Here is a 25,175-nt window from a genome sequence, read left to right as displayed (position 1 = left end):
AGATCACCAGCTCGTTTTGTCTCGCATTCCCTGACCGACAGTGGCTGGAGCCTGCTCTCTCAGGTAGAGCAGAAACATTTCAGCCTACAACAGGCTGGAGTGTTAGGACAGCCAGATGGCAGAAAAGATCGACTGAAAAAGGCTGCTGCTGACTGGATGTCCTTCTTGATTTTCTTGTTTTCCTATCAAGCTGTGGGACAGATTGCTGTCAGTGCTGGAGTCAAACCTGCACCCCTCCCCTCACCTTGTGCTCCCCTGCTGCAGTGCCAGGAGAGGGGACATCTCCAGAGGGAGGCTGGAGACAGGGACAATCTTGTCTTCGTCTCTGAAGCTGGGGACAGAGCAACTGCAAATACCAGAGGCAGGGATCTGTGTTTCAGGGCTGTCCCAGTCACCTCACATAAAGGGGAAAAGGGATTAATCTCCCAGTGCCAAACACAAATAACCTGAAGAAATAAGTCCTTAAGCCCTTTCCTTCCTAAAAAGAATTCCTCTCCACATATGCTGACTTTAATTACACACAAGATCCTCATCCTTTTTTCCAATCTGTGATATGTGTCTCAAGGCAGCAAGTTTGAAATGAATTATTGAAAAGATAAATTTTCAATTTGTTGCATAACCAAATTTGTCTCTTATTACAGAAAGGGCACACACGAATATCTAACCAGTTTTTGCAGCACGCTTTAATTAACCTTTATCACATCCCACCCCTCCCTAGGATTTTCCTTGTCCCTCGGCTCCCCCCACATGGACACTCCTCCCCACACCTCTGCAGCAGGCCTGCTAACTGCCTTCTGAAGAAAACTCGAGTCCTGCTGTTGGAAAAGAGGGCATTATCCCTGGCACACGCATTATGAAGCACAGAATGGCTTTCCGGTCACTCCCTCCCATTTTTTATTCCCTACCCTGAACCAGTTTTCAATTAATGACAGCTCATCAGCTCTGTCCCATAACTTCTAATTATTCCTGCTGACGAGCTAACAGTAATCTTCTTAAACCCATCCAAGATTTTATTCCTCCCTGGGTGGCAAAGGATGTTCCACTCCTGAAGACTTCATACCAGCTTGACATTATCATATGATCAGGAGGGCTTGCAGCAGTATACCTTGTACATCCACAGCTGTTTCTTTTGGAAAGACTTCAAATGCCTCAACCATACATTAGCTCAAATGTTTACAAGTTCTCCGCGAGGCAGGAAACCATTGCACACACTGATTCCTTAGCTGGGGACACGGTGAGTAGGGAAGGGGAACAGCATCCCATGATCTATGTTTTTGCAACTGCCTCAATGACTTAGATCCTGAATCGAAGCCAATTTGAGCGTTTATCTGAATTCTCATCCTAAGACTGATGTTATTTTCTCTCAGGTACAGCTGCTGGTTTCAGGTACAAGTTGTACATTTTGGGTAATGCAACTCCTCTGGATCCCTGGGCTCCACCTTCTCACCTTTGCCATCTTCCTTTTACCCTTTCAAAGAGCATCCCAGCACAAAAGTTACCGCCCCAGCTCCCGCAGCTGGCACCGACACAGTCACAAGGACACAGCTCTCTGCCTAGGTGCTTTCCTTGACTTTTCTGTTTGGTCTTCACAAACACATTCAGTCTACTGTCACCTGTAAAAGTCTCCTGTACAAAATGCAATTACCTCTAGCTTCCAAACTGACTCTTCTCACCTGGAAAAATAAGAGTGGTGGCGAATCCAAGCTCACTGGCATGGCCTGCCTGACACAACATACATCAGCATGTGTTCCATGAACAACAGGCAGATCAGAGGGAAAAGTAGCGCAGGGAACATGCCCAAAGTTTACTCCAATACCCAGCAGACTAGATGACAACTCCTCTTCACACTGTATGTTTTAGTTCACATTACTTCCTCCCAAATGCCCACAGTCCATTTTCTACCTATGCTCTGTGTATCACTGCTACAGCAAAGAATGGATCCTCTTCCTAACTCGTCATGGCTCATTGTCAAGTGTTCTGGAAAGCACCTTAAATTCTGCGTCGCCCTCAGTTTTTCCAAGTGCAACCCAGTGCTAACAGCTGCCTGCCCAACAGCGGGACGGGGAGGAAGAGGGTGTCAGATCACAAATCACTCAATGACAGCTACCGATTCATGAGGTCGATGGTGAGGGGAACAGCAGAGCAAGACTGGGGGTACATGGTAAAAGAAACAAAAAAAGCTTCAGGAACACTTCCCTAGTGGTGCAGAGGAGCACATCTGCATGCTCCTACCACGAGCATTAAGCAGAAAGCCTTCCCTCACTGCACGAGACATGGTGGGGCCCATGTCTGCGGGACTGCAAGCCGGCACCCATTGCTTCCCTTTCAGCCTTTCCAACCAGTGGGGAGAGGGAGGGACGCTGGAAATGCTGCCTGGTTTGTACTGGAGGGACAGGAGCTAGAGGAGCCAACTAAACACGAAGCCCTCTTGAAGGCACAGCTGAGTGGCTCTGCACCCAAGCGCTGAGTGACTCCTCTCCAGAAGAGACAACACCTGTCCAACAGGCTCCTCTGGCAGCAAGAAGAAAAACCGCATCTCAGCGGATTAGAATAATTAAAGAAAAAGGCCAAGCCATCTATTTTAAGACTAAGTTCCCTTCCCGATGCTAGGATAATTTTAAATTCAGCAGAGAAAGCTGTAACTACAGAACAGGCTACCAAGAAACCTGAGTGAGAGAGGACTTGAAATGCACCCATGTGCCACATCAGTATCATGCATAGCTGAGCCCCCAGACACTTGTACCAAAGGGCGAAACGCACCACGTGTCAGTAAGCCCACCCAGCAGTCAGGAACATAGAGGGGGGGATAAAAAGAAAGCTGCCTGTGGCTCCTGAGGAGTCCAGAAACTTGTCCCTGCACACACAACGTGCACAGGTACTTCCAGCTGCTGCCCAGGAACGGGATAGCAAGAAGGCTTCAACAGAAGAAGTTGCCACTGGATAAAGCAAGTTTAAACGTAAGGATCACCTAAAAAAACACACACAAACCTGTTTCTAAGCTCCACTAACTTGACAGGCGCCACCTTGTCAGGGAGCGGCATCCCCCAGCCCTTGTGCAGCCACGGCACAGTTGTCAGCTTGGGCTGGGCGCTGTAACGTGCCCGGCTCTGCCAGCTGCTGGGAGCTGCCATAAAACCCACTGCCTTCAGGGGCTGGAGCAGCAGGCCTGGGGCGGGAGGTGGGAGAGGTGCTTCAGAGGAAAAAGCACACACCTCCTCTGGTCCGGGCCAGGCATTTGGCAGTGCCCCAGTGCAACCTAATACAGCTGTACAAGGAGCAAACTGCCTGTTAGGGTCGGCCCTGTGCAGCCACACACGGCTCTGCAGCACTCACATCCCTATGTCCAAAATAATAATAATAATAAAAAAAAGCAGAAAAACTCCAGTGCATCCAAGGCGAGCCTTTTTGTGCTCTCTCTTTTTAATTTTTTCCCTTCTCTTTTTTTTTTTTTCCCCCCTGGGTCAACTCAGTAGCAACACGCCCCCCTTACCGCGGGCGCTCAGTGTGCTTTTCACAGGGATCCGTGCCGCAGGGCCGCCGGGGCTGTGCCCTGGCCGCAGGTGATGTGGTGCGGGGGGACTCCTCTCCCCCACGAGCACCCTTACAACAGAAAGAGCAGGCATGCCAGCAATGAGCTGGGAGTCCTTTATGCGTCTCAGTGACATTTTCATCACCATAACTGGCCACGGGTAGAATATCCCAGGAAGCAAACCCTAAAAATAACTTCTTACAACAAGTCAGCCAGTCCCCCGGCAAAAGGGGAGGGCACATTGCTTATGCATGGTTAGCACAATTCAGTTATTACAACAGGGACAATGAATGTCCAAACAGCAGAGAGGGGAAACAAAGAGGAGAAAAAGCAGGTGGCGAGTTGTACAGCTATTTCTCCCGCATCGCCAACGGCTGGAGCTGCTTTCCCAGGTGGAAATTAAGGAACCCAAGCAGAAAGCCATGGCAAAATCCACCCAGATTTTAAGCGCAGCAAAAGAGGGAGCCTTGGCTGCGAAGCACTGGCATTAGAAGCAGCAGGGATCTCCTGCTGCCTTCAGGGATGGGGCCAGGGGCACTTCCCAGCTCTGGCCCACGGGGCTCCAGGGAGGTCGCTGTGAAGACACCCTGCTTCCTGGCCACCTCGCTGCAGAAACCACAGAGGACTTGATCCACAGGAACATCCTCAGAAATTCACGGCCAGAGAGCCGCAGGCAACCCCACAGGCATTCCCCAGGCTCTCTTTACAGGGCCTTTGCACGCTGGGGAAGCCCAGGGCCAGGGGAGAAGCAGAAGAGCAAGCCCCCTGCTCCTCACCACGTGCTCAAAACCCCTCAATGAGCCTGAGGGGCTGCAACCCCCAACACATGTGACCCTCTTGCAGCAGGGCTACCGCAGCACTTGGCCCTGCTCTTCCTCCTCCTCCCGGCGGGTCGCTCAGCCTGCCAGGGGCAGCAGCGCAGCCTCCCCGCAGGTGGGCAGCGAGCGGAGGAGAGCAGAGCAGCGCAGCCACGGCTGCCAGGCCCCTGCGCCTTGCGGAGTCACGTGCAGAACTCACCGGCTCGAAGGGTAACAGGACATCCTGTGTGAGAAGGGAGTGTGCAATAAAGCCCTCCGACAGGATCGGCCCTAAGCAAACACCTGGTTAGGCTCCGTGGCAAGGGAGCAAGGAGGCAAAAAGCAGGACAGGATTTTCCAGTTCCGGGGCTGCTGCCCATTGTGCTTGTTCACCTCTTCCAGCCCCTGAACAGGCAGGGACACGAGCAGGAGGGGCCCCTGCATCTGCACCGTGCTGCTGCCGCCCCTTCCTCCTCCTGCAAGCCTTTCTCAGCAAGTTGCCCTGGGCTGTGAGGAGGACCCAGCCACAACTGCAGGCAGCGGGCTCGCCTGCGCTCACTGCCTCTTGATTTACACAACTTCCCCGCTAACAGCTGCATTGCAGATGAACCCTCTTAAAGTGGACATGCCGTGAGGGAGACAGGGGCCACGGAGCCGCTCCGGCCACACGGGTGCCCTCTCCAGAGGGTGACTGAGAGCTGCGTAGGAGCTCCAGCCCCTCTGCCTCCAGCCTGCCACGCAGAGGGTCCGAAAGCACACAGCTTAGCAAAGGGAAACCCCACAGAGGGAGCTCAGTTCTGGCCAGGAGCTCTTTTCTTCTCCCACCACCTGACCACATCGGGTGCCGGTGCCTTTGGATGGAGCCGCTCGCTCAGTGCCAGTCCGACTGCAGCTGGTTGGCAGCCGAGGGCAGCAGGTCTCAGCAGCACCCGGTCACTGCAATGCAGGATCCAGGAATTCAGGGATGCAGGAGGGAGAATGCAAATTCCTCGGGCTCAATGGAGCTGCATACTTCCTTGCTCCCATTTCATCACCCAGTGCCCCTTCAGATAAGGTAACTTCACAAGTTCTGTTTCCAATACGGAGAAGGAGTTTCAGGTGTTTTTCATGAGAAAAACTTCCACTATTAACACTGACATTTCACCAGGGAGGAGAGCAGGCTGCAAAGCCTGTGAAAGCCAAGAAACTTCTTGATCATTTGTAGGGTGGTGGGAGGGAAAGCTTTTATAGCTGTGCTCCAGGCCTCCTGAGGAAGCCAGGCATCCACAGCCACAAAGAGTTAAGGAGGCACAACGCTTGCTCAGAGCTGGGGAACCAGCTCTGCAGGAACACGAACTGCCAGCAGCAGCCAGAGTCACCAGCACTTGTCAGCAGTATTTGATAATGATTATCAAAATAGCAAACTACCTCGTTCCTCTTTTTTCATCCCTGATGCTGAACTCGACTGTCTGGAGAAGACAAGTGCGCCGAGAGCTTGGCTCCCAGGCTGCTGCCGTGGGAGTGCCCCCACACGCAGAGGCGCTGACCAACGCTTCGCTGCTCTTCCTCATCCGTGCTAAGTGCGAGACTAATGCAGACGCAGCGAGGGGGTGGATCATTGCTCAGCACTCATCAGGCAACACTGAAAATTGTAAACTGGGCAACTTCCTAACAAGCAGTAGGCGCAACACAATATCCTCATCTGCAGAGTTGGCCAAATCCATCCCAGATGCCGGTCAAATCAGACAAAGATGGGCAGAGCTGGAAGCCACTTTCCAATGCTGCAGTCCAAAAAAGAGGAATATTTAAAGTAACACAAGATCTATGAATCACTACTTGGACTTGCACTGAAGAAGCACATCCATCACGCATCAGCTCTCTTTGCGCTGGCACTAGCTCTAAACCAAAGCCGTGCAGCTTCAACACGCGTAATCTCTCCGACACAATCGCAACAGGGGACATTTGATACCCAGGGCTTACATGGAAAGGCCCCGAGGCAGGCAAAATAAAACTTAACAGCATACCACCTCTTTGGGCAAAGAGCAGGAGGAAGCCCTGCTTGGCATCACCGGGCTGGACTCGGCATCGGCCTCCAAGAGCCCTCCAGCAAGTCCCTCTGGGTTACGGGGCACCGGAGACAGCTTCCCTCTTCCACAGCTATTTTTTCTCCAGCCATCCTGGGTGATCTCTTGGCCCACCACCCATGAAATATTATACACTTCGATACAAGGGGAGTGGAAAAAAAAGAGAGACACGTACACATTTTCAGGATGGCAGCTGCACCACTACAGTAGAAATGCTAAGTATATTTGGCAGGCGCTGGGGACCGATACAAGACAAGGTCTAACAGGCTGGCTTCCCTGCAAGAGCTTCCAGGGCACCCATGCTATTTCACGTGTGCATCTAATGCGGGCGGCCCAGAGGAAGGGGCTGTCCCCTGGGAAGTCGCATTTCAAGGCAGGTGTATGACACCAGGCCCCCAGCAGCAAGCACTCCACCAAGTCCCACACACCTCCCAGAGCAGCAGGAGCTTCACACGCCGGCTGTATTCTGCTGGGAGACCCCCACCCAGAAGCAAGACCACAGAAGCAAGAAGCACACTACTCCGAGACACCCGGCACACTTGGAGCAAAGCAGCAGTTTCAGGAAATTATCTGCTTTGAGAGAGAAGTTGCAGTGAAACTCACCCTCTGAGCTACCGTTATGTGCTTCTCCTTCTCTCACTCTTCTCCTTCTTCTCCTTCCCTCACTGCTCCCCGGGGACTGAGAAAAGCCCACCCTTCAAAGGAGCCTTGTCTTCATCGCCAAGAAATGACAGCTCTCTCCTCACGGCTGTCACCTCCCAGCTGGCCCGCTGGAGGTGGTGCAGAAGACAAAGCCCCTCCAGATGCTGAGTTCCAGCACCAGGCAAGCTGCAGCCTACCCCAGCTAACTCACAAGCCTGCAAGAGAACTGCTAGCAAGGGAAGGGCAAAGCATCCCTTCCACAGGCCTTTGGGAGCCTTACATCCTCGCTCTCTCACAGCCCTAATTCACAAGGGCTTCAAAAACCTACTGACACCTGGGCTAGTGGGCAAGACCCATACAATTAATTTTGATAAAAAATAATTTCTTCTTTCATAAGCAAACATTTTAAGGTAAGCTGAAAAAGCCCTTCTGGAGAGAAACTAGCTTTCATTACTGCAATGCTGCAGGCAAACATTTTAGGCTTGTAAGAGTGACCAGAGGTTCACGGAGCAAGACCAGGTCGGTCTCTCCCAAAGCAGACTGCAGCAAGGCACCCCACTAATTTGCAGTATTGCCACCTACCACGCGGTACCACCTTCTGAGCCATGGGGCACTGAGATTTTGGGAGCCGTGGGCAGACACCTCCATCACCAGCTCCTTGCTCCCCAGCCAACCCTGACACGGCCAGGACCAGTCCGTACAGCGGTCACACAGCGCGGACAAGCCAGCATGTAGGGTCAAGAGCACGGCACTGACCGTGCTGACATGCTTTTGCACCACACACTTTCGGTGACAGCAGCCTTGCATTTCCAATACCACTCATGCAGGCTTCACGTTCAATAGCCTGAAACCTGCAGGCAACAACAAAACCCGATGACTTGCACCAGCCCTTCCGCGGAAAAGCTCCGGGCACGAGGTAGGCAAACAGAGCTGTTTGTTAGTGCAAGGGAATGTGAAAAGAGGCTGATAAAAGAAAAAAAAAAAAAAAGGCTTTTCCCACTTCTTACTTTTCATCTGCCAAAAGAATACAAATCCTGCCAATTCACCCAGTAAAGCAGGATGTGTTCACACCTGCTTCAACGAGGGAATCTGTCTGAGTAGCGTTACCCAGAGTTTAGCTGCACGCTCAGGGGCAGGGACTGCAGGAGCAGTGTCAGCACTCGTCCCCTCCCTGCCATCCCGGCGGCTCGAGGGCAGCGAGCCTGGTATTTCTCACCAGGATGCTGTCCTTTGTTAATACTGCATCACCCGCCCTCCTCCCCTCCCTCCCCTCCTATGAGAAAGTTTAATCCTTTGGCTCACATGCATCTGGTGAATTTTTCAGTCCCTGTTTGCCACTGTCATCATGGCAACAGCCCCCAGAGATCCGGCAGCAGCTCTGCCCCAGCAGGCACGCTGCCGCTCCCAGGCCTGGCTGCCACCGAGCGCCCGGCTCCGCGGGCCTGCCGAGGGCTTTGCCCGCTCCCAGCCTCATCTTTGCAGGCACCTTCCTTCCCCAGAGATGCATTTGCATTGTTTTTGTTTTTCTTTCAAATTAACTTCGTCTTCGTTCCCACAACGCCTGCTCCCTCTCAGTGCAATTTCTGGGCCTCTGACAGATTCCCGTCCACAATCGCATTTCCAAAGGAGAAGCTACCCCGGCAAAAAGGAGCGCGTGTTTAGCAGCCCAAGCACCTCTGGCTTCCAGCAGAAGAAGAGGTTGGCCTGCCCCTGTCTCAGGAGCACAACATGAACCCGGCCTCATCCCAGCATCCCCAGCCACGGGGCAGATAGGACAGCCCAGGGCAGCGGGTGCCTGGAAGGCGGCGAGCTCGAGGTGGGAGCTTGGGACGGAAGCAGCAGAGCAGCGGGTCAGCGCTCCCGAGCGATGTAACTCATGCTCAGGAACACAACGCGAAAGTGCTGAGAGCACAGTATCACATCCACACGCACACGTGCATTCTCAGAAAGGTCACTGTATTTACTCAACTCACCTCACGGACGGGGAATTCTCCCCCTGCCTCTGCCAGAGCAGAGCAAGACAGCCTCCGACACACGGAGCAAAGGCACACGTCTCCTCCTCTCCTGACCCCGTGGTGAACAGGCAAGGTGCAGCAACCAGCCCTGCTGACACCCCTCAGCTACCCTCAGACACGCCAGGAACTCGCCACTTCCAGCAGCCAACAGCTTCCCCCGTCCACTGATCTAAAAGGTGAGAGCGACCGGGATCCTGCAGTATAAGCCGGGAGGGAAGGACGAGGAGAAAGCAGCATCACTGAAGGTGTGTCTCCAATCAAAGCCTCATGGATTGCCAGAACTACTGTTAATTGATCCCTGTCAGCAAACTGAGCATTCAAAGAAAGTGGAAAATTGAAACAGAAATGAAAAAAGAACTGGAGTGAACAGGTCGAAAAAGTTACTGAGAATCCAAATCCTCAAACTCCTTTTTCCCCAGAAGGCTAAACCTGCATCCCACTGATCTTCAGCTACCCTCAGTGGTGTGAATGTTGATTTCTAAGATGCTGCCAGCCCACTTCTTCAGTAGCATCCTGCCACTCTTCTCCAGAAATCCTGTAGGCAGCCACACCACAAGGCTTGGGCAGCCGTAGCAGCAGCACGTAGTGACATTTAAATAGACAGTAAATTTAAGAAGGTAAATAAAAGGAACCTGCCGGCAGCCTAGCTCGCAGGACCCCATGTTTTGGAGCATTAAGCTTATTGTCCTAAGGGTCAGCAGCAACAACAGTTGTTGATGTTACAGCTTGACATTTCCTCCATACATTAAAAAAAACCCCTGTGACACCTCAGAATTCAGTACCTATTGGCTCACCAGAAAGCAACCACCATGCCTGCACCTACCTCTGCTTCCCCCAAGATCGCTGCTCTAAGGACTGCTGGAGGTGAATATGGCTAAGTGAAGTACTCCCAATTTCTCTGACACTGGCAAATTAACATGGGTTTCAGTAAAGCCTGGCATCTTGGTGAAAACTGGGAGGTTTCAAGAACAGAGGAAAGGAAGGAAAAAAAAAATCTGCCACATCTGGAACTCCAAAACAGGTGACATGCAGGTATTAACTAAAGGGGGGCGATGCCTGGGTTTTAAGGGTAGCAAGGCAAACAGATGGTGCTCAAAGAGTGGAGAGAGATTCCATGCTATATGAGCAAGCCTCCCTTTTAAAAATGGTCTTCACCCAATTTACAGGGTCAAAATAATTGTTCAGGGGACTGCAATGGACACAGTTGCCACAGTCCTCTCTTGAAAACAGCTGGGTAAATAGCCTGCCATTTTGTGGAGACGTAGGGGATAAAAAAGCAGCAATTTCTGTATGATCCATGGACGGGTCCTCTCTGGCGGCAATGGTTTTAGCACTGCCCAGAGAAGGATTCGGGGAGGCTGTGAGATTTCCATGCTATACTCCAAAGGCAATAACAACAACAATCTCTTGCACTGGGCCCTGCTTACAAGGGATTCAGGCAGCTCTCCCTGCCCCAAATTCCTCCGGTGCTTCAGCGCCCTGCTCTTCACTCACAGGACACCTGGAAATATTTCCATCATGGCTCGCTGAGCAGGATAAATGCTCTAGAGCCGAGGGCTTCGGGACACGTGCAGGACTTAGTCTAATCACTTCTCTGCCTCACGCAAATCCAGGTTATATTGGGAAAACAAGAAACCTGACTCTCTTGCCAAGCCCCTTTCCCCAACCTCGCTGCGGCTCTAGGAGCTCCTGCCCAATCTGGGTGCCCGCTGCCCCCCCCCCCTCATTGTTAATGCTGGAAATTTAATACTCAATGTGACCACACAGAAGACAGACACGAGCTGAAATCCTGTCTGCTCTGTTCCAGCTCCTTTATAAAATATACAGCGTAAACTGAGAGGCAACCTGGGGTAACCCCAGCCATCACTGAAATCCACAGAGGGAGGAAGCCAGCTTCTGGCCACAGTGAGCCCCAGCAAAAGCCCAGGTGCTCTCCCACACCGTTTGCCACGCTGGGGCAGGCGAGGAGCCAGGCAGACCCTCAGCGTCCCCCCGTTTCCAGCCCAAGGTCAGGGTCCCTCCTGTTCTCCAAGCACGCCTCAAGGGAAACGTCCCCCAGCGCCTGCTGCCTGAGCCCCTCTCCTCTCCCAGGCAGTGCTGCTCACTGCAGGGGGAGGTCCAGGGCTGCAGCTTACGACAGCAGCACGGCAGCCCCCTCCTCCCCGCTGCCAGCCTGCCGCCCCACGCATGTGTACTGCAGCTCCCAGCACGGCAGTTCGGCCGCCTGCTCTCCGTGCATCCCCCCAGCGCAGCAATCACCCCTCGGCACCCCTCTCAGCAGCGCTCTGCCCCTTGCCCCCAGCTTCACACAGCCCCCATCGCAGGAGGCACCTCCACAAAAATCCCCATCCATCACAGCAGCTCCTCTGCTACGTGCTCCCCAAGCACAGCATCCCCCAGCCTGCTCGCAGGAGGAAGAGGAGCGGGGGCACAGCGAAGCACTGCCTGCTCGGTCTAAGGCCCCCCGTAGGAAGGGCAGCTCCCCTCCCACGCCGAATGACCAGACCTGATTTGGCTGCTCAGCAAGTACAGCACAGAGGACACAGCTTGATTTGCTGCCCTCTGCAAGAAAGGGCGTTTGTCCCCAACCTACAAACAGGCGCAGCCAGAGGACACCTCTCGCAGGACGCTTGCACCCGAGTTGGGATTTGTGCTCGGGCTGCCCGCGATCACCGTGCCGGGCTCCCCGCGCTGCCGCACGGAGCCGGCGTGGCAGCCTGCAGTGCAGCAGTGCTGTGGCCACAGGGGCTTGAAAGCTGCTGGTCACAGGAGCAGCCCCGGAGTCCTAACCTCAATGCAGGCAAGAGCATCTACAGAGCACATCAAAGCAGAGGCTGGCGACTGATGCTGCTCAACTTTCTTTGCAGCAGCAAGCTCAGTGTTTCAGCAGCCAGGGAAGCCACCACTGACATCTCCAACAAAACACACTACAAAGCCCAGGTCAACAACCACTCTGGGTCTGAAAGCCCAGGACAAGAGAGCTGCATGGGGAAAAAAAAAAAAAAAAAAAAAAAAAAAGGCTGAATTAAAGCTGTAAAGAGCACTTTTTCCTGGTGAGATTTGATATACAGAAGTAATTCCCTGCTCCTCCCACAATCCACATAATCTCCTAGAGGAGCAACAAAAAATAACTGAGTAGACTGCAAATTTTGATCTCACTTACAAATTTGTAAAGACTTAAAGCAGGGCGAGATTCCACCCCTTTATTCCACAGGCAAGAGCAAAGACACAGCAGGGAGAAAGCAGGGAAGAGGTCTAACTTCCAGAGCAGCTGCTTTTAATTTTTTCTTCAAAAGGTATCACTTCCAGGAGTTGAAAGACACAGATTTTTAGTAGTGAAGAAAATTTAACAATTGAGGTAACACACCAAGAAGTCTCCCCCCACTTCCCACAAAAAGGGGCCACAAATGCTGTCACCCTACACCTGCTGTAGGCTCACTACGTGCAGTTTGGTATAAACACCGTCCTAGGAATTACCACAGGAGAGAACTCTGCCTACATCCTTCCAGTGCAGGACAATCCCATGAAATACATTCAGGATGCTTGCTCTCAACGTGAGTGATAACTGGGGTTTCCATCACCAACCCCAAGAAACTTCCTCCATACCCAAGACACTAACACTGGAGAGTCAGATCCCAGACATTTCCCAGCTGCTACTGAAGCTACTGCTCCTCTCTTCATCCTTCTTTTGACCATTGCAAGTACCTTTAGCTGATCTGAAGTTCATTGCTGCCCACAAACCGAAGCTTTGTTTGCTACAGATTTTCATTCTCAAAACTTCCAAAAAATTACTGATACTACTTCTGTCTGCCCACAGCTCTGGTGAAAGCCCGGGCGTTCAGTCCCGCAGGAATTTCAGATGACTGCGGCATTGTATTTCCCCCATGTGTAATAACCACTGCTCTTATACGTCAATTGAATGCTGACTAAGGTAAAGTCTGCTTCCTCTCCCTTTCCACAAGCATTTGGCCCCTATTTACTGTTAAAGTTCTTGGCATACTCTTCACCAGACAGTCTGAAGCATCAACACAGTAGGAATAATACCAAATACTTCATTAAAGCCCAAGTATGAATTTTAATCTAGACCAGCTCTGATTAACATGATTTAATAAAAGAGAGAACAGACATCCGAAAATCACTGACAAAAAAGAAATGAGAGATTCTCCTCTCAACATCTGACTTCATGTTTTCCTACCTTACAAAAGCTTTTACTAGACTGAAGTCGTTAGAACCACCCCTCACAGAGAGGGGCACTGCATTCATCCTCCTTGCTTTCAGACACATGCCCTGTAACAACACCAAGCCTCTTCAGCTCCTCACTGCTTTGAGGAATAGTGACAAACATGCCAGGTAATACAGAGCCCTCCAAATACACACAATTCATCCTCAAGTGTTCCTCTTCCTCCTTTTCAGCTACATGCACCAAGCTATTCAGCATTTCCCAGTCCGCTATTATTTCTTCACCAAGAGCCTAGAAAACTAAAGGTAACAAGTACTGTGAAAGGAGATGGAGGCTTTGTTACCATTTCCCTGGACAATCAAGAGAGGCATGGCAGTAGCAACGCTTCCACGAGGCCACAACGGGCCGTACTCCTCAGCAGCAGCAAGGCTCTGGCTCTTGGAGCAGCAGTTACTACGTCAAGTAGGTTCAGTTTTTGCTAGAGAGGGCACAAAATCGTAGATTTAGCAATGCCTAAGTTGCAGAGAGACAGCGTCCCCCCACACAAGGGAATATTCTGGCACCGTGACCAAACCCAGGAGAAAACCCTGCTGCGGGAGGCAGGTCGGGGGGTGGGTTAAGGCACGCAGCAGACAGGCTGGGCACGCAGGGAGCCCCGCGCGTGTGTCCTGCCAGGCAGAGACGGAGCCTCCCCGGGGAGAGGTGCCAGCTCTGGGAAAGGAAGCATCAGGCGACGTATAGCCAGGGTACTGCAGAATTAACGCCGTAATTCTCCCCGTGGCAGACAGCTTTCTAAAATGCCAGTCCTCGAGACTTTCATTTCCAGGCTGCTCAATCGAATCTCTCTAATCACTGATTTACAGCTGCAACGTCCAAACAGCACGCATTTTTCCATCAGTCCTTTAAATCCCTACTCCAAGGTGAACTCACTAAGTTGCTATCAAAGCATTGGGTTCCTTCTTGTAGTAACCTCTCGTGGCATCAGTGAGCACAGCTGGAGTAAGTGAGGAAACCATACATTCACCCCAAGTCACCGGCCGCTTCTCATTGTAAACAGATTCTTTACTCCTCACTTAGACTTCAAGGAAACCTGATCAAATACTTCTTGTTTCTGACATTCTTCTGTATTACCAGAAACAACCAGTTCATTTCTTGGCTCGCCCCATGCCTGCACTCTAACTAACCAATACCTTCCTAAGGAAATCATTGCCAACTGCCTCAAGTTAAGAAGCTGAGGACCAGATTAGCATCCTCAATGTATTTCATTTACAGGAAGGTATGAGATATAGAAAGCAAGTAGGAGATCAAAACATATTCTGTATTCATCCACACTTACTTTTCCTACTTCCTGGATCATAAAACTGTTATCAACTTACCACAAAAAAACAATCAGGATCTATATATTGCTCCCTCTGTAACTCTTTGGGTGCTCAAACACAAGTTTTCTCAATCAGTTCTGCTACTTTTGGGTTTGTGCTAGTACGTTTCTGAATTGTTTCAACTCTATTAAACCTGCAGCTTTCCACAGTTCTCTTATCTCCAGAGTTAGTTTCAACATCACCTCCTTTGCAGGAAAACAGCTTCTACTTTGCAATCAGTTTATCAAGCCACCAACAAAGCAAAACCACCCCCCAAAATTCCCCCAGACCAAGTTGAATTAATTCTGAGCTCAAAAGATGGGATATCCCACCTACGACAATAGTGGCTTCACCTGACCAGGAAGGGCACACCAATGCACATGGGATCTGCTGCTACTTCCTAAACGATCCACGGCTACACCGGTTGGATCCCAACATGACTTAATTCAGGCGACACACCGAAGACTGTCATGTATTTGTACCTCCACGAGTCACAGGGACGAGGGGTGGGAAAAAAAATCAGCTCTCTCATCACAGCACCCTGTACTCCTGACACTCCATGTAAATAGAGTAAACAAAAATTCTTCACCATTCTCCAAGCCATCTTACACTCTTATCATCACATTTCATATTCTGGCAAGAGGGAGAAGGCATATCCTATTTTTCTTCTTTTGTAGGGATCGAGCAAAATATTCTCCACTTCTATACCATTTATAAAGATCACTCGCCTCCTCCTCCTGCCTTATTTTCATTTCTCAGCCAACCCCCCAGATAATCCATCTATTCGGCTAGCAAGGCAGACAAGGCCTAACACATCAATTTTGTCAAATCTGAAAGGCCTCTAAGGACCGCAACCTTCTAGAAACAGTCTCCTCTGGCATCTCAACTTGTTGCACTCTGCTTTCAGCATCTTTCACTGCAATTCGATTTCTCTCATTTTCTCCATTAGGCTGCCTAGCCCCAAAGCAACTTTAACCCCTACAAAGGATTCCCTCCGCACTTGAAGACACACACTCCCTGCACATTAGAGCATACAGTACCCTTTGCACATACGCATGTCCCCAGAAATCAGAGGTCCGACAGCTTGGGGAAAAAGTTAAGATTTTTTCTCTCTTCTTAAAAATACAGTCAGCTTTTTCAGCTTTAGGAAACCCCGGCATTGAGGAAAGCAAGCAGTACTTGTTTTACTTCACTGAGAAGTCAAATTTGCAAGAAAAAATTGGCATTTACCCAGCCAGCCAAATTCTGCCTTTGAAGGCAAACTCGTTAATTCCCAAACCCACCACATTTAACTACAACATGACAGGAGCAAGCTACGTAGCATTCATAAAGAAAGAAAGAAAAAAAAAAAAAAAAAAAAAAAAACAACCAACAAAACCACACATCTGTTCAGGTAAGACAGATCTCCTATGTAGAAAAAGCATCCAGCAAAATCACTCCAGAACACTTGTCTCTATCTCAAGTGATCAGAACACATGCACACCAAGATAAGCTTGCTATAAACCTACCTCTAGCCCAGGTTGCAGGAGAAAGATCCCCAAAAGAAAAGACAACGTGACTTCACAAAGTACCCACTTCCAGACACAGGAATTTTTCTATCCTCCTATGCTAACCTCCTTTTAATCTGGTATTTGCCACATAACTCAATTGCTTTGTAAGAAACAAACAGTGACCCAGACAAACAACTCCAGATCCCTTAAACTTATTACAGCTTCAACTGCAGCGAAGCATTTTCTATTAATAAAAAGAACAAGAGTAGATTTAGACACTAACCTCTGGCTGACAGCTTTTTGGTGTTGATGATTTTTGCAGCATATTCCTGTGACGAATTTTTCTTTACACATCTGCGGACCACAGAGAAGGCTCCCCTAAAAGAAAAATAAAGAGGATAGGCGCTATGAAACTGAAAATAAGAATGCAACAGCAGCAGTTTCTATCCCCAGAATGGACTAGATTAAGGACAGCACAGAAGACATACAGAGGAGGGAAATGACACACGGGAATCCGATGGACAGTGCATGCTGCCTGTTCAGCAAATAAACCCTCGTATATGCAGTACTCCAACGCCCACCTGAAGCCCCCTCAAGCCCCCTCATGGACAGACCAGCGGGAACAGGGAGGGGACCATACGGGCACAGAGACAGAACACGAGGGGACGGATGAACGGAAGACAAGCAGCCCAGAACGACGCCGCAAACACCAGCCGTGAGTCCATCTCCCAAAGACAGCATCCCCCGCGGGTACATCAGACAACTCGGACTCATCTCGCCCATGTTCAAGCGCTAGCTCTGCCACAAAATCCCTGCAACACTTGGCAGAAGTTACTACTCTTACAGCTGTCTACCCACTTGCAAAATGGGGATAAGCATGTACCTAGTAATGAAGTGAGTAGGAAGCTACGAGGCTTCGTACATTTTCTCAAGCTGGAACTATTGATATTATTACAACTACTCCAAAGAGCCACTCGGAGAAGAGGTCTGAGAGAGAGGGAAGAAGGATTTCTGTGAGGAAAAAAAGAGATAATACAACAGAGACCAAGGTGAAAAGATAGGGACTCAAAATCTACAGGATTAAACAGATGAGTGCTTGAAAGCGGTCCCTTCTTTCAAAAGGACATGAAAAAAAAAAAAAAAAAAAAAAAAAAGGTGGGAAAAAGAGTAACAACTGGCTTTACAGGAAAGGCTTGGAATGGGGAAAAGGACAAATAAAAGACAGCCGGCAGAAAACTGCAAGTTCTTTTAGAACAGGAACGTGAGCCCACGTCCATGGACAAACGCACGTAGTGACACCGTGAGGAGCGGGCACTGAAGCTGCTCGCGGGCCCCAGAAGACAGCTCGCCCTACAGACCGCCTGCAATAGCTCGAGCCCTCCCGGCACTGCGGAGTCCTGCCTTTCTCTCCCCTTCCTCAACCTCTGCCTACAAACCAACAAGCGGCGCCGAGAGCACGGGGCCCGGGCTTGGCGACACACAGCTGCGGCAGCGTGGGGACGGATGGGGACACCGGGGAGCGGAGATGCAGCAGAGCCCGGCGCTTGGTGCAGGAAGGGGGGGGAGCGGCGGCACCCAGGGAGGCACCGTCCCCGTAATCCCAGCCTGGCGGCCGCTGCGCTGCTCTGCTGCCCCTCCGGGTCCCCCTGCAGAGCCCCGTCCGAGGGCGCAGCGGCTCTGCCAATGCAGAGACAAGTGCGGAGGGAGGAAGGGAGGGCGGAGGGAGGGCGAAGCGCTGTGCAGCAGCACCTGGTCCTTTCACAGGGACGAGGAAGTGGGGACCGAAGCATCGCGGAGCGGCAGCCGAGTACCGCGTCCCGGCCGAAGGGAAGGAAGGGCACCGTGCGGCGGAGGGGAGAGGCAGTAAGGGGAGGAGAAGGGGGCAGCCGGGCCCGGGGAGGGCGAGGGGGAAGAGAGGAAGTCCCGGGCTGCAACAGGAGCGCGCAGCCGGGGCAGGCTGCGGGGACACCTTCCCCTGCAGCCGGGGGGCTCGGGGAGCAGCAGCGGAGCTCGGCGGCTCATCCCCTTCCTCCTCCTCCTCCTCCTCGTCCTCCTGCAGCCGGGACGCGGCCCCGGGGCCGGGCGCGCAGCGGGCTCCGTACTTGCCGAGCTCCTCGTAGAGCTGGTACTCGTCGGTGAAGCGGGTGCACGTTGCCGTGGTGGCCATGTTCGGGCTGCGGGAGGCTCAGCGCCGCTGGGGCATGGGGCAGGGCGGCCGGGCCGGGCCGTGCCGAGCCGTGCCGTGCCCGCCGCTCGGCAGCCCCCTGTCCCTGCCGGCCGTGCGGGGCGCCGCGGGCTCCCCCCGCTGCCGGCTGGGCGCTCCCCGCTCCGCCGTGCACAGTCACCGCTCGCCGGGGAGGGGAAGGAGGCTGAGCCTGGCCAGCACCGCGAGAACTGGCTCGGAGACACCCCGCGCCGGCCCCCTCCTTCCCTCCCTTCCCTTCCCTTCCCTCCGCCCCTCTCGGCCCCGGCCCCGGCCCCGGCCCCGGGGTGTGGCCGCCGGGGGCGCTCCGGGGCGGCACCGCCCGGCCGGGGGGAGCGGGGCTGGGGGGGGCCCGGGGGCAGCCCCCTCCTCGCCCAGCCCCGGGGGGGCCGCGGCCGGGAAACTTGCTGCATGCGGCGGCAGGGCAGGGGTGCTGCTGCCTGCTGCAGGGAGGAGGAGGAGGAGAGGGAGGAAGGCAGCGCCGGGCAGCCCCAGGCCGCCCTTGCCCCCCGGGGGAAGGGGAAGCCGAAGGTCGAGGCCCGGGGGGCGGCCGGAGCGGGGTGGGGAGGGCGGCGGGACACACGGGGGCAGCCCCAAAGCTGCAGCCCGCAGCCGCGGCAGGGAGCCGAGCAGCCCCCGGGGCGCAGTGCTGCCCGCAGCGCCTTCCCGAGCAACTTTGTTTTCGCCTCTCGTTCGAGCGAGCCCGGCTCGGGCCGAACGCTCGCCAAATGTGCTTAACGTGCAGGTTTCTGTAGGGCAGCCGCCGAGCCAGGCGAGAGGGAAGGACGGCTCCGGCCTCCGCTGCGCCCCGGAGCGCAGGCTCTGCTCCGGGCAGGGGCAGATGAGCGTGCCGTAAGCCAGGAGCAGCATTAAACTGATCTGCAGATGAAAAGTACCGTGTAAGTGCCATGCATTACCGCTCTGCAACTGGACTGCGAAATCGTGTTACTCAATCACAAAAAGCGGCGGCGGCATCTGTCGGCATCGCCCCCCTCGCCCTCAGCCTGCAGGTTAAAGGCAAAGCCCGCACCTGAGCGATGCGGTGGGTCCAAACCCGAGCAGCCTGTGCAGAAAGGAGAGAGCACAAGTAGGGCAGTACAGCAGCAGTGCTACAACAAAGCACTTCCAGAAGGAGATTATGAAACAGGAGCGCTCTGTGTCTTACGCCATGCCGGCACTTAAACCTGGAAACCTGCTGACCCAGCAGAATAAGTCAGGGACCAACAAATGACCTAAGCAACAGGTGCCAACTGCTGGGTATAAATGTGCTGAGCTAAAGCTGCTCCCACAGCCTCATTCAGTGGCCCACCAGTTTCTCAGAGAAGAGCTGCGGATGAGGAGGAAGGCAGTCTGACTCAGCCACACTCCTCTCCTTATGGGAGCAGTCAGCTGGAAGCACAAATCCCAAGTGGGAGATCCTACAGGCAGTGGTGGCGGCCAGTGTCGCTGATGCACAACCTGCAGCGCGCCTCCACTGCCCACAATTCAATTCTGTTTGCTGGGCAGGAAAGGAGAGCTGGTAAGTTTGTGATGTGGTTGCACCAAGCAATGTAGTCGGACATGCAACCAAGTCCCCGATGTAAAACTGTGTGGATGCGCCTGGAACAGGACTGTACTCCGCTCTTTGGCTATTCCTACCCACAGAAATTGAGGGGTGGACATTTAAGACCAGATTTTAGCACAGAGCAGCCGGAGGGAGAGAATGTAAGCTTTTGTGTATTTGTCCCGTGTTCCTACAAACTAAGGAAAGATGATGAAGATGGGAGGGGGCACAAGGCACCACAAAGAAGTACAGCAACAGGAGAAGTTTGCCTAAAGATATGCATGAACACAAGGGAGACTGGTAGTCCAAGCATACACTCTAAACAGTGCGGGCAGTAGGCAGGGAGGAAGACATTCACCACCAGAAAAGGCCGCATGTGTCTTGTTGACTCATGATGAAAGAAACGCATGGAAGCAGGAAGATTTGTAATTCTTAGGATTTAACTGGGACCTGCTAAAACAAATAGCAGATGAGGCGGTTACAATGGGAGACAAGAGGGGATGCATAACAGAAAAAATAAAAACCCAGGGTGGGTGGGACATGTAGAAACAGAAATAAAAAAGTGTTAGATGCTTAAGTTGCTTCAAAGAATGTTTCAGTGCCACCCACTGAAGGACTCTAAAGAAGTTTGACGACGTTATTATCTATGCACTTTACCAGAGGCTCAGCTAAAGGCAGCTCCTGCCCTAGAGGACTCTTTGGGTATGATTTTGTTTTTAAACTTGAAAACTGTTTAACCAGACCCAAAGACTGTTCTGGGGAGAAGGCACCCCATGGTATTTAAGAAGACCCGAATGCAGAGGTCTCATAAAAACACGTAGAACACAAAAAGAAGGAGACAGAAGAGGAAGTCTCTAATCTTGAAGTGTTACGAGGAAAAGTGAAGTCTGGAGATAAGAAAGGGAACAGAGAAGCAAGAGTGGAAAGAAAAGCTAACCATGTGTTATGCATAGCAAGCGCTATAGAACAGATTGCTAACCGAGAAACTTGTGTGAAGCGAGAAGTGGGATATAAATTGAGTGACAGACTTGATTAAACCAAGTATTGAGTGGGAGACTAAATTACGGGAGTAGAGTTTTCAAAAGGAATGTAGACAAAATGAAGCAGGAGGAGGGATGGCAATATGGATGAGAGCGTATTGTGTCAACAGGAAGAAATATTGATGTTCTGGCTGACATAGCACTCTACTCATACTGAGAATAAAACTGCAAACGGGTGAATCTTCAATGGTGCCAGGGCAGAGCAACGTTGCAGAGACCAGGAAATATATATTTGAACAGCAAGAAACATTCTTGAGAGAGCCTCTGCGCTAGTAACAGGAGATTCAGCTAATGAATAGTAAGAGAGATTCTGACCTCAGTTATGCCGGAATGAAATCTGGAAGTAATGCCTTGCTTTTAGTGGGCCAGCTTCAGATTTCACATTAGTGGAATAGCGGTTTTGGTCTCTATCTTTTGAAGTAGCACTGCCTTGCTTATACAGTGCGCTGAACTGTCAGGGATATGTCAGAGATTAATCTGATTTTAATAACCGGAGCTGAGTAAGAGGCACTAAAGAAAGTAAGTAAAATACAAAGGATTTGATGCAAAGCTGATGGGCATAAATGGACATTTCCTCTGATGTTAATGGATTTTGGATCAGGCCCCATCTGTCCACGGAGCCTAAGGTCAGCTTTGGCATGTTAAAGACTGTCAATGGGAAGGCAACAACACAAAAGCCTTGGTCTTCAGGGAAGCAGAGTGAGGGGCTACAAAATGAGTTCACAGAAGCTAACTGCAATTCAACCTGCTGTGGAAAATGGGAAGTACAACGTCGACCTGCTGGAGAAGCTGCACGATAGCGCCTTTCCAGCAACGCTAAATGAGCCAAAGGGCAGCTTGTATCAGCCAGCCAAGCGGAGCAGTGCTGACTGGTGCCAGATATGAAGAGAGGGCGTTAGCAAAAATAAAGGACCTGGGAAGGGTAAGAATGGGTGGAGTTAGAGAGAGTCTGGGAGACTGAAAGCAAGAAGGAAAAAAAAAAACAACAACAACAACTGGAATGAGTAGGCATATTTTTAAAACATGCATCCTCTGGTTTTCTGTCATTAACTGGGGGTCCCTCGAGGAATCAAGCCATTTCTAGTCCCTGTACCTCTGCTGTCCATTGAGAGCGAGTAATTCCAGGGTAGGTTTTATTGCTCACAGGGCACCTACAGGACATGCAACTCAACCTGCCCTGCTCTTACATGAGCTTCCTGGTGCTACTACGATATAGTAACAACTGAAAATACAAAACAAAACACCGACACCCCAAGAATTTTATAAAATATTGTATCATCTTAAAATGAGCGTTTTTAGCAGGTGAAAGGGAAAATAGTGCTAAAATTCATAACAACTAGTTTGCTTCTGACTCTACAGAATGCAGAGTGTTACCTCAATGAAACATAATATTACTGTGACTGACAATGGACTCACTGTCACATATACAGAAAAAAATAACTTATTTTTGTAGGTGATTATTAATGTTGGCTATACAATACAAGATCTCTCTCTCAAAATAAGCCCTGTCTTAAGCATTTGCTGAGTATCTTCCATAAAAAACAGGTTCCTTTAATGTGTCTGGTTGTTCTGTTCCTTCCTTCAAAATCAGGTTCATTTGCTGCCTCTGAAAAATCATGAATCAAATGAGTCCAAGTGGATTTGTAGGTGTAGCTGACAAAAAGTAGCACGCATAGAAGGAAGGATGGAAAGAGATGAACTTTTTAGCCAATGAATATAAAATTTATATTTGAAACAAACATTAGATTCTAGAGTTCTGGAAAGATACAAACATTAAATTAGCCTATTAGTACAGACCATTCAGCCATTCATCTAGTTTAGTGTCTTGTCTTCAGCAGTGACCTATTCCAGATGATAAATGTGAGGGCTGGAGAACAGGAGGGGATGAGAGGAAGACAGAGAAGGAGAAGGGAAAGGAATCAAAACAAGCCAATAAAGAGATCGGTACGACCCACCTGCATACTGCACACTACTCAGAGCACGGCTCTCCTCCTGACCCCAAGCTGATGATCAAAATATGCCCTGAAGCTCAAGGATTGGTAGCCCTTGTAATTTTGATCCTAGCTTGTGTCAGTACATATGCTATTCTGTTTCATGTCAATGCCTAATCCTTTTTGATTCTTACTAAGCTATTTAAGTCAATAATATCCCATGGCACTGAGTGTCGCATGTTAATTATATGGCTCATAAAACATATAACCTGATAGCACTGCGAATTTGTTCTATTTTAATGTCACAGAGTGCTCTCTCCTGTTACGAGGCAGGGTCAGTAGGTATGTCCAAATGGCCACTGTGTTCTGCACATCTCCGCTCCTCCGTGCCACGGGCCTCTGCCCCCAGGGGGTTCAGGCAAAGGAGAGGGCAGCAGTAGGCTGGCAGGCTCTGTGTGTTGGGGTGCCCCCCAGCAGGCTGCATGTACCTGCTGGTGGCCTGCCTCTGGTCCCCCACCTCCCCCAGCAACTCATAGGGACACACACCTCTCATTAGGACTTTTGCAAGCCACCTAGACAAGCTGTTTTAGGTCTCAGCTTAAAGTACTTGACACTTTGGATTTCAAAAGCATGCTTTAGGTTTCCATCTATGAAAAGGAAGCATTCAGTATATGTACAGCTCTTTTATCTGCTGTAAGCTCACTCCACACAGTCTTGACTCTGGAGCCTTATCCTACCTTTGCTAAGGGATCAATGCCAAGTTTATTGGCCGATTTCACAGTCTGTTCTGGATTCCTGCACAAGGACACAGGACACCTGGGCAAAGCCTCATGGAGAAGAGCACACGTGGACAGTCTTGAAGACCTGAGTACTTCATCCACAGACCCATGCAGAAGGGGCAATAGCAGCCTCATTTTATGTTTCTCATGGAAGTCCAAGTCCATCCAATACTATTCCATCTACTACTCTATGTTAGAAAGCGTGAGCTACACAAGAGAAGCCTTTCCAGCCTCCTCTTTAAAGCTCCCTTTGCTAGAGAAACACTATAAAACCATGTCTGAATCCTGAGCTGCAGTGTCCACTGGCTGCTTTCTTAACTGATCGCTTTTACAAAATATTTATGCTTTTATCATTTTTAACTATTCTTTGAAATGTATGAAGAGAACTTTATAAAAAACTCCAGTGAGAATTACAGGACATTGTAATGACATATACAATATATACATAATACAATGTAAGGACACTGTAATGTCTAATGACAAATGTTCTGAGCAACAAGAATGATTTCCTCTACGTCTATCTACTGCAACATTAATAATGCTACATTGAAAGAATTTCAAGTTTTCATCCCTATCTTCTTTATACTGGCCAATGTCAATTGTTCATCAGGTGCAGAGCAGGATGCCCCACCATTTACATGGCAACACGGTCACGTTCTATGAATTGCTCTAATAATTATCAGTAACTGTAATGGTTAAAATCTCCCTCAGATGGCCTTAGCCTCAAAATGTTCCACGCCTGCTGTCTCCCTTGGTGAGCAGACGACAGAGAAGCAGATTTTGCTGCTTTATCAGAGCAAATGACCAGATCTGTGTTTCCAGTGCTCATTGTAGCTTAATACTGCCTAGAAGGCTCTGCTGTCACTGAAGGGTTACAGTGTTGGTATACGATAGTGGGGAAACATCTTGAACATTCATTTGAATATGGCCATCGCCATGGAATGTCCAGGGGCTATTTTAAGATTCACACTGTTTGTTTAAACAGGATTGCGTGACTCTTACGTAAAGGATGAACACGGATTCTCCCTATATCCCAGATATCTCCCCCAACTTAAAACACCGTATGGCATTATACATGCGACGTACTGAATGGCGCTGATTACTGAATGAATACTGGATACTAATGCCCTGTGCTGTGGTGGGGTCTCCCTCTTTTTTTTAAATAGTTATCTGTCCGGGGGGGGGGGGGGGGGTAATCCTGCAAAAAAGATGATGGATGGACAGTCCTGATGAGCTGAATGCTGTCTTTCAGAGTGTTGAGAAGAATATGCACAAGCAACTCCCTCATTGCTGTGGGTCACCCATAACCAAAAGGAATGAGAAATGAGCAGTGTGGTTTCTGTGGATCAGTCCATCATTGCCTTCTATTGCTGCTGCTAAAAGGCTTCCATTCAGTGCCAGCTACAACACATTTTGTTTCTTTGCTTTTTAAAATGGAGAGCAGATCACTGCGAAAACAACTTTCCATTTAACTCTCACCAGCAAAGTCATCATCCCACTTGGCCATTACTAGCTGTTTGAACTCAACTCAAAGATAAACTGCATATATCTCATACTATCAATCTTGTAATTCCTTCCTCTTGTCATCTCAGTTGTATTTATGGC

General features: G+C 50.6%; 1 protein-coding gene across 12 annotated transcripts in view; it reads right to left on the bottom strand.

Annotated features, from left to right (window-relative positions):
* The window catches only part of CAMK2G (calcium/calmodulin dependent protein kinase II gamma), a 107,597-nt gene extending 89,282 nt beyond the window's left edge, over positions 1-18,315 (bottom strand). For 7 of the 12 annotated variants that reach the window (XM_032191281.1, XM_032191285.1, XM_032191286.1 and 4 more), the window contains exons 1-2: positions 18,177-18,314; positions 16,358-16,452 (exon numbers count right to left, since the gene is read on the bottom strand). In XM_032191281.1, coding sequence (XP_032047172.1) covers positions 16,358-16,452; positions 18,177-18,241 — 160 coding nt within the window. In that variant the 5' untranslated portion in view covers positions 18,242-18,314. Of the gene's footprint in view, positions 1-16,357; positions 16,453-18,176 lie in introns of all 12 variants that reach the window. The other 5 variants (XM_032191276.1, XM_032191278.1, XM_032191279.1 and 2 more) reach the window with 2 other exon arrangements.
* Between the last annotated feature and the right edge of the window lie 6,860 nt (positions 18,316-25,175).

Source organism: Aythya fuligula, chromosome 7, assembly GCF_009819795.1.
Source record: "Aythya fuligula isolate bAytFul2 chromosome 7, bAytFul2.pri, whole genome shotgun sequence".
NCBI classification, from domain to species: domain Eukaryota; kingdom Metazoa; phylum Chordata; class Aves; order Anseriformes; family Anatidae; genus Aythya; species Aythya fuligula.
This window is presented reverse-complemented; position numbering and strand designations above follow the sequence as displayed.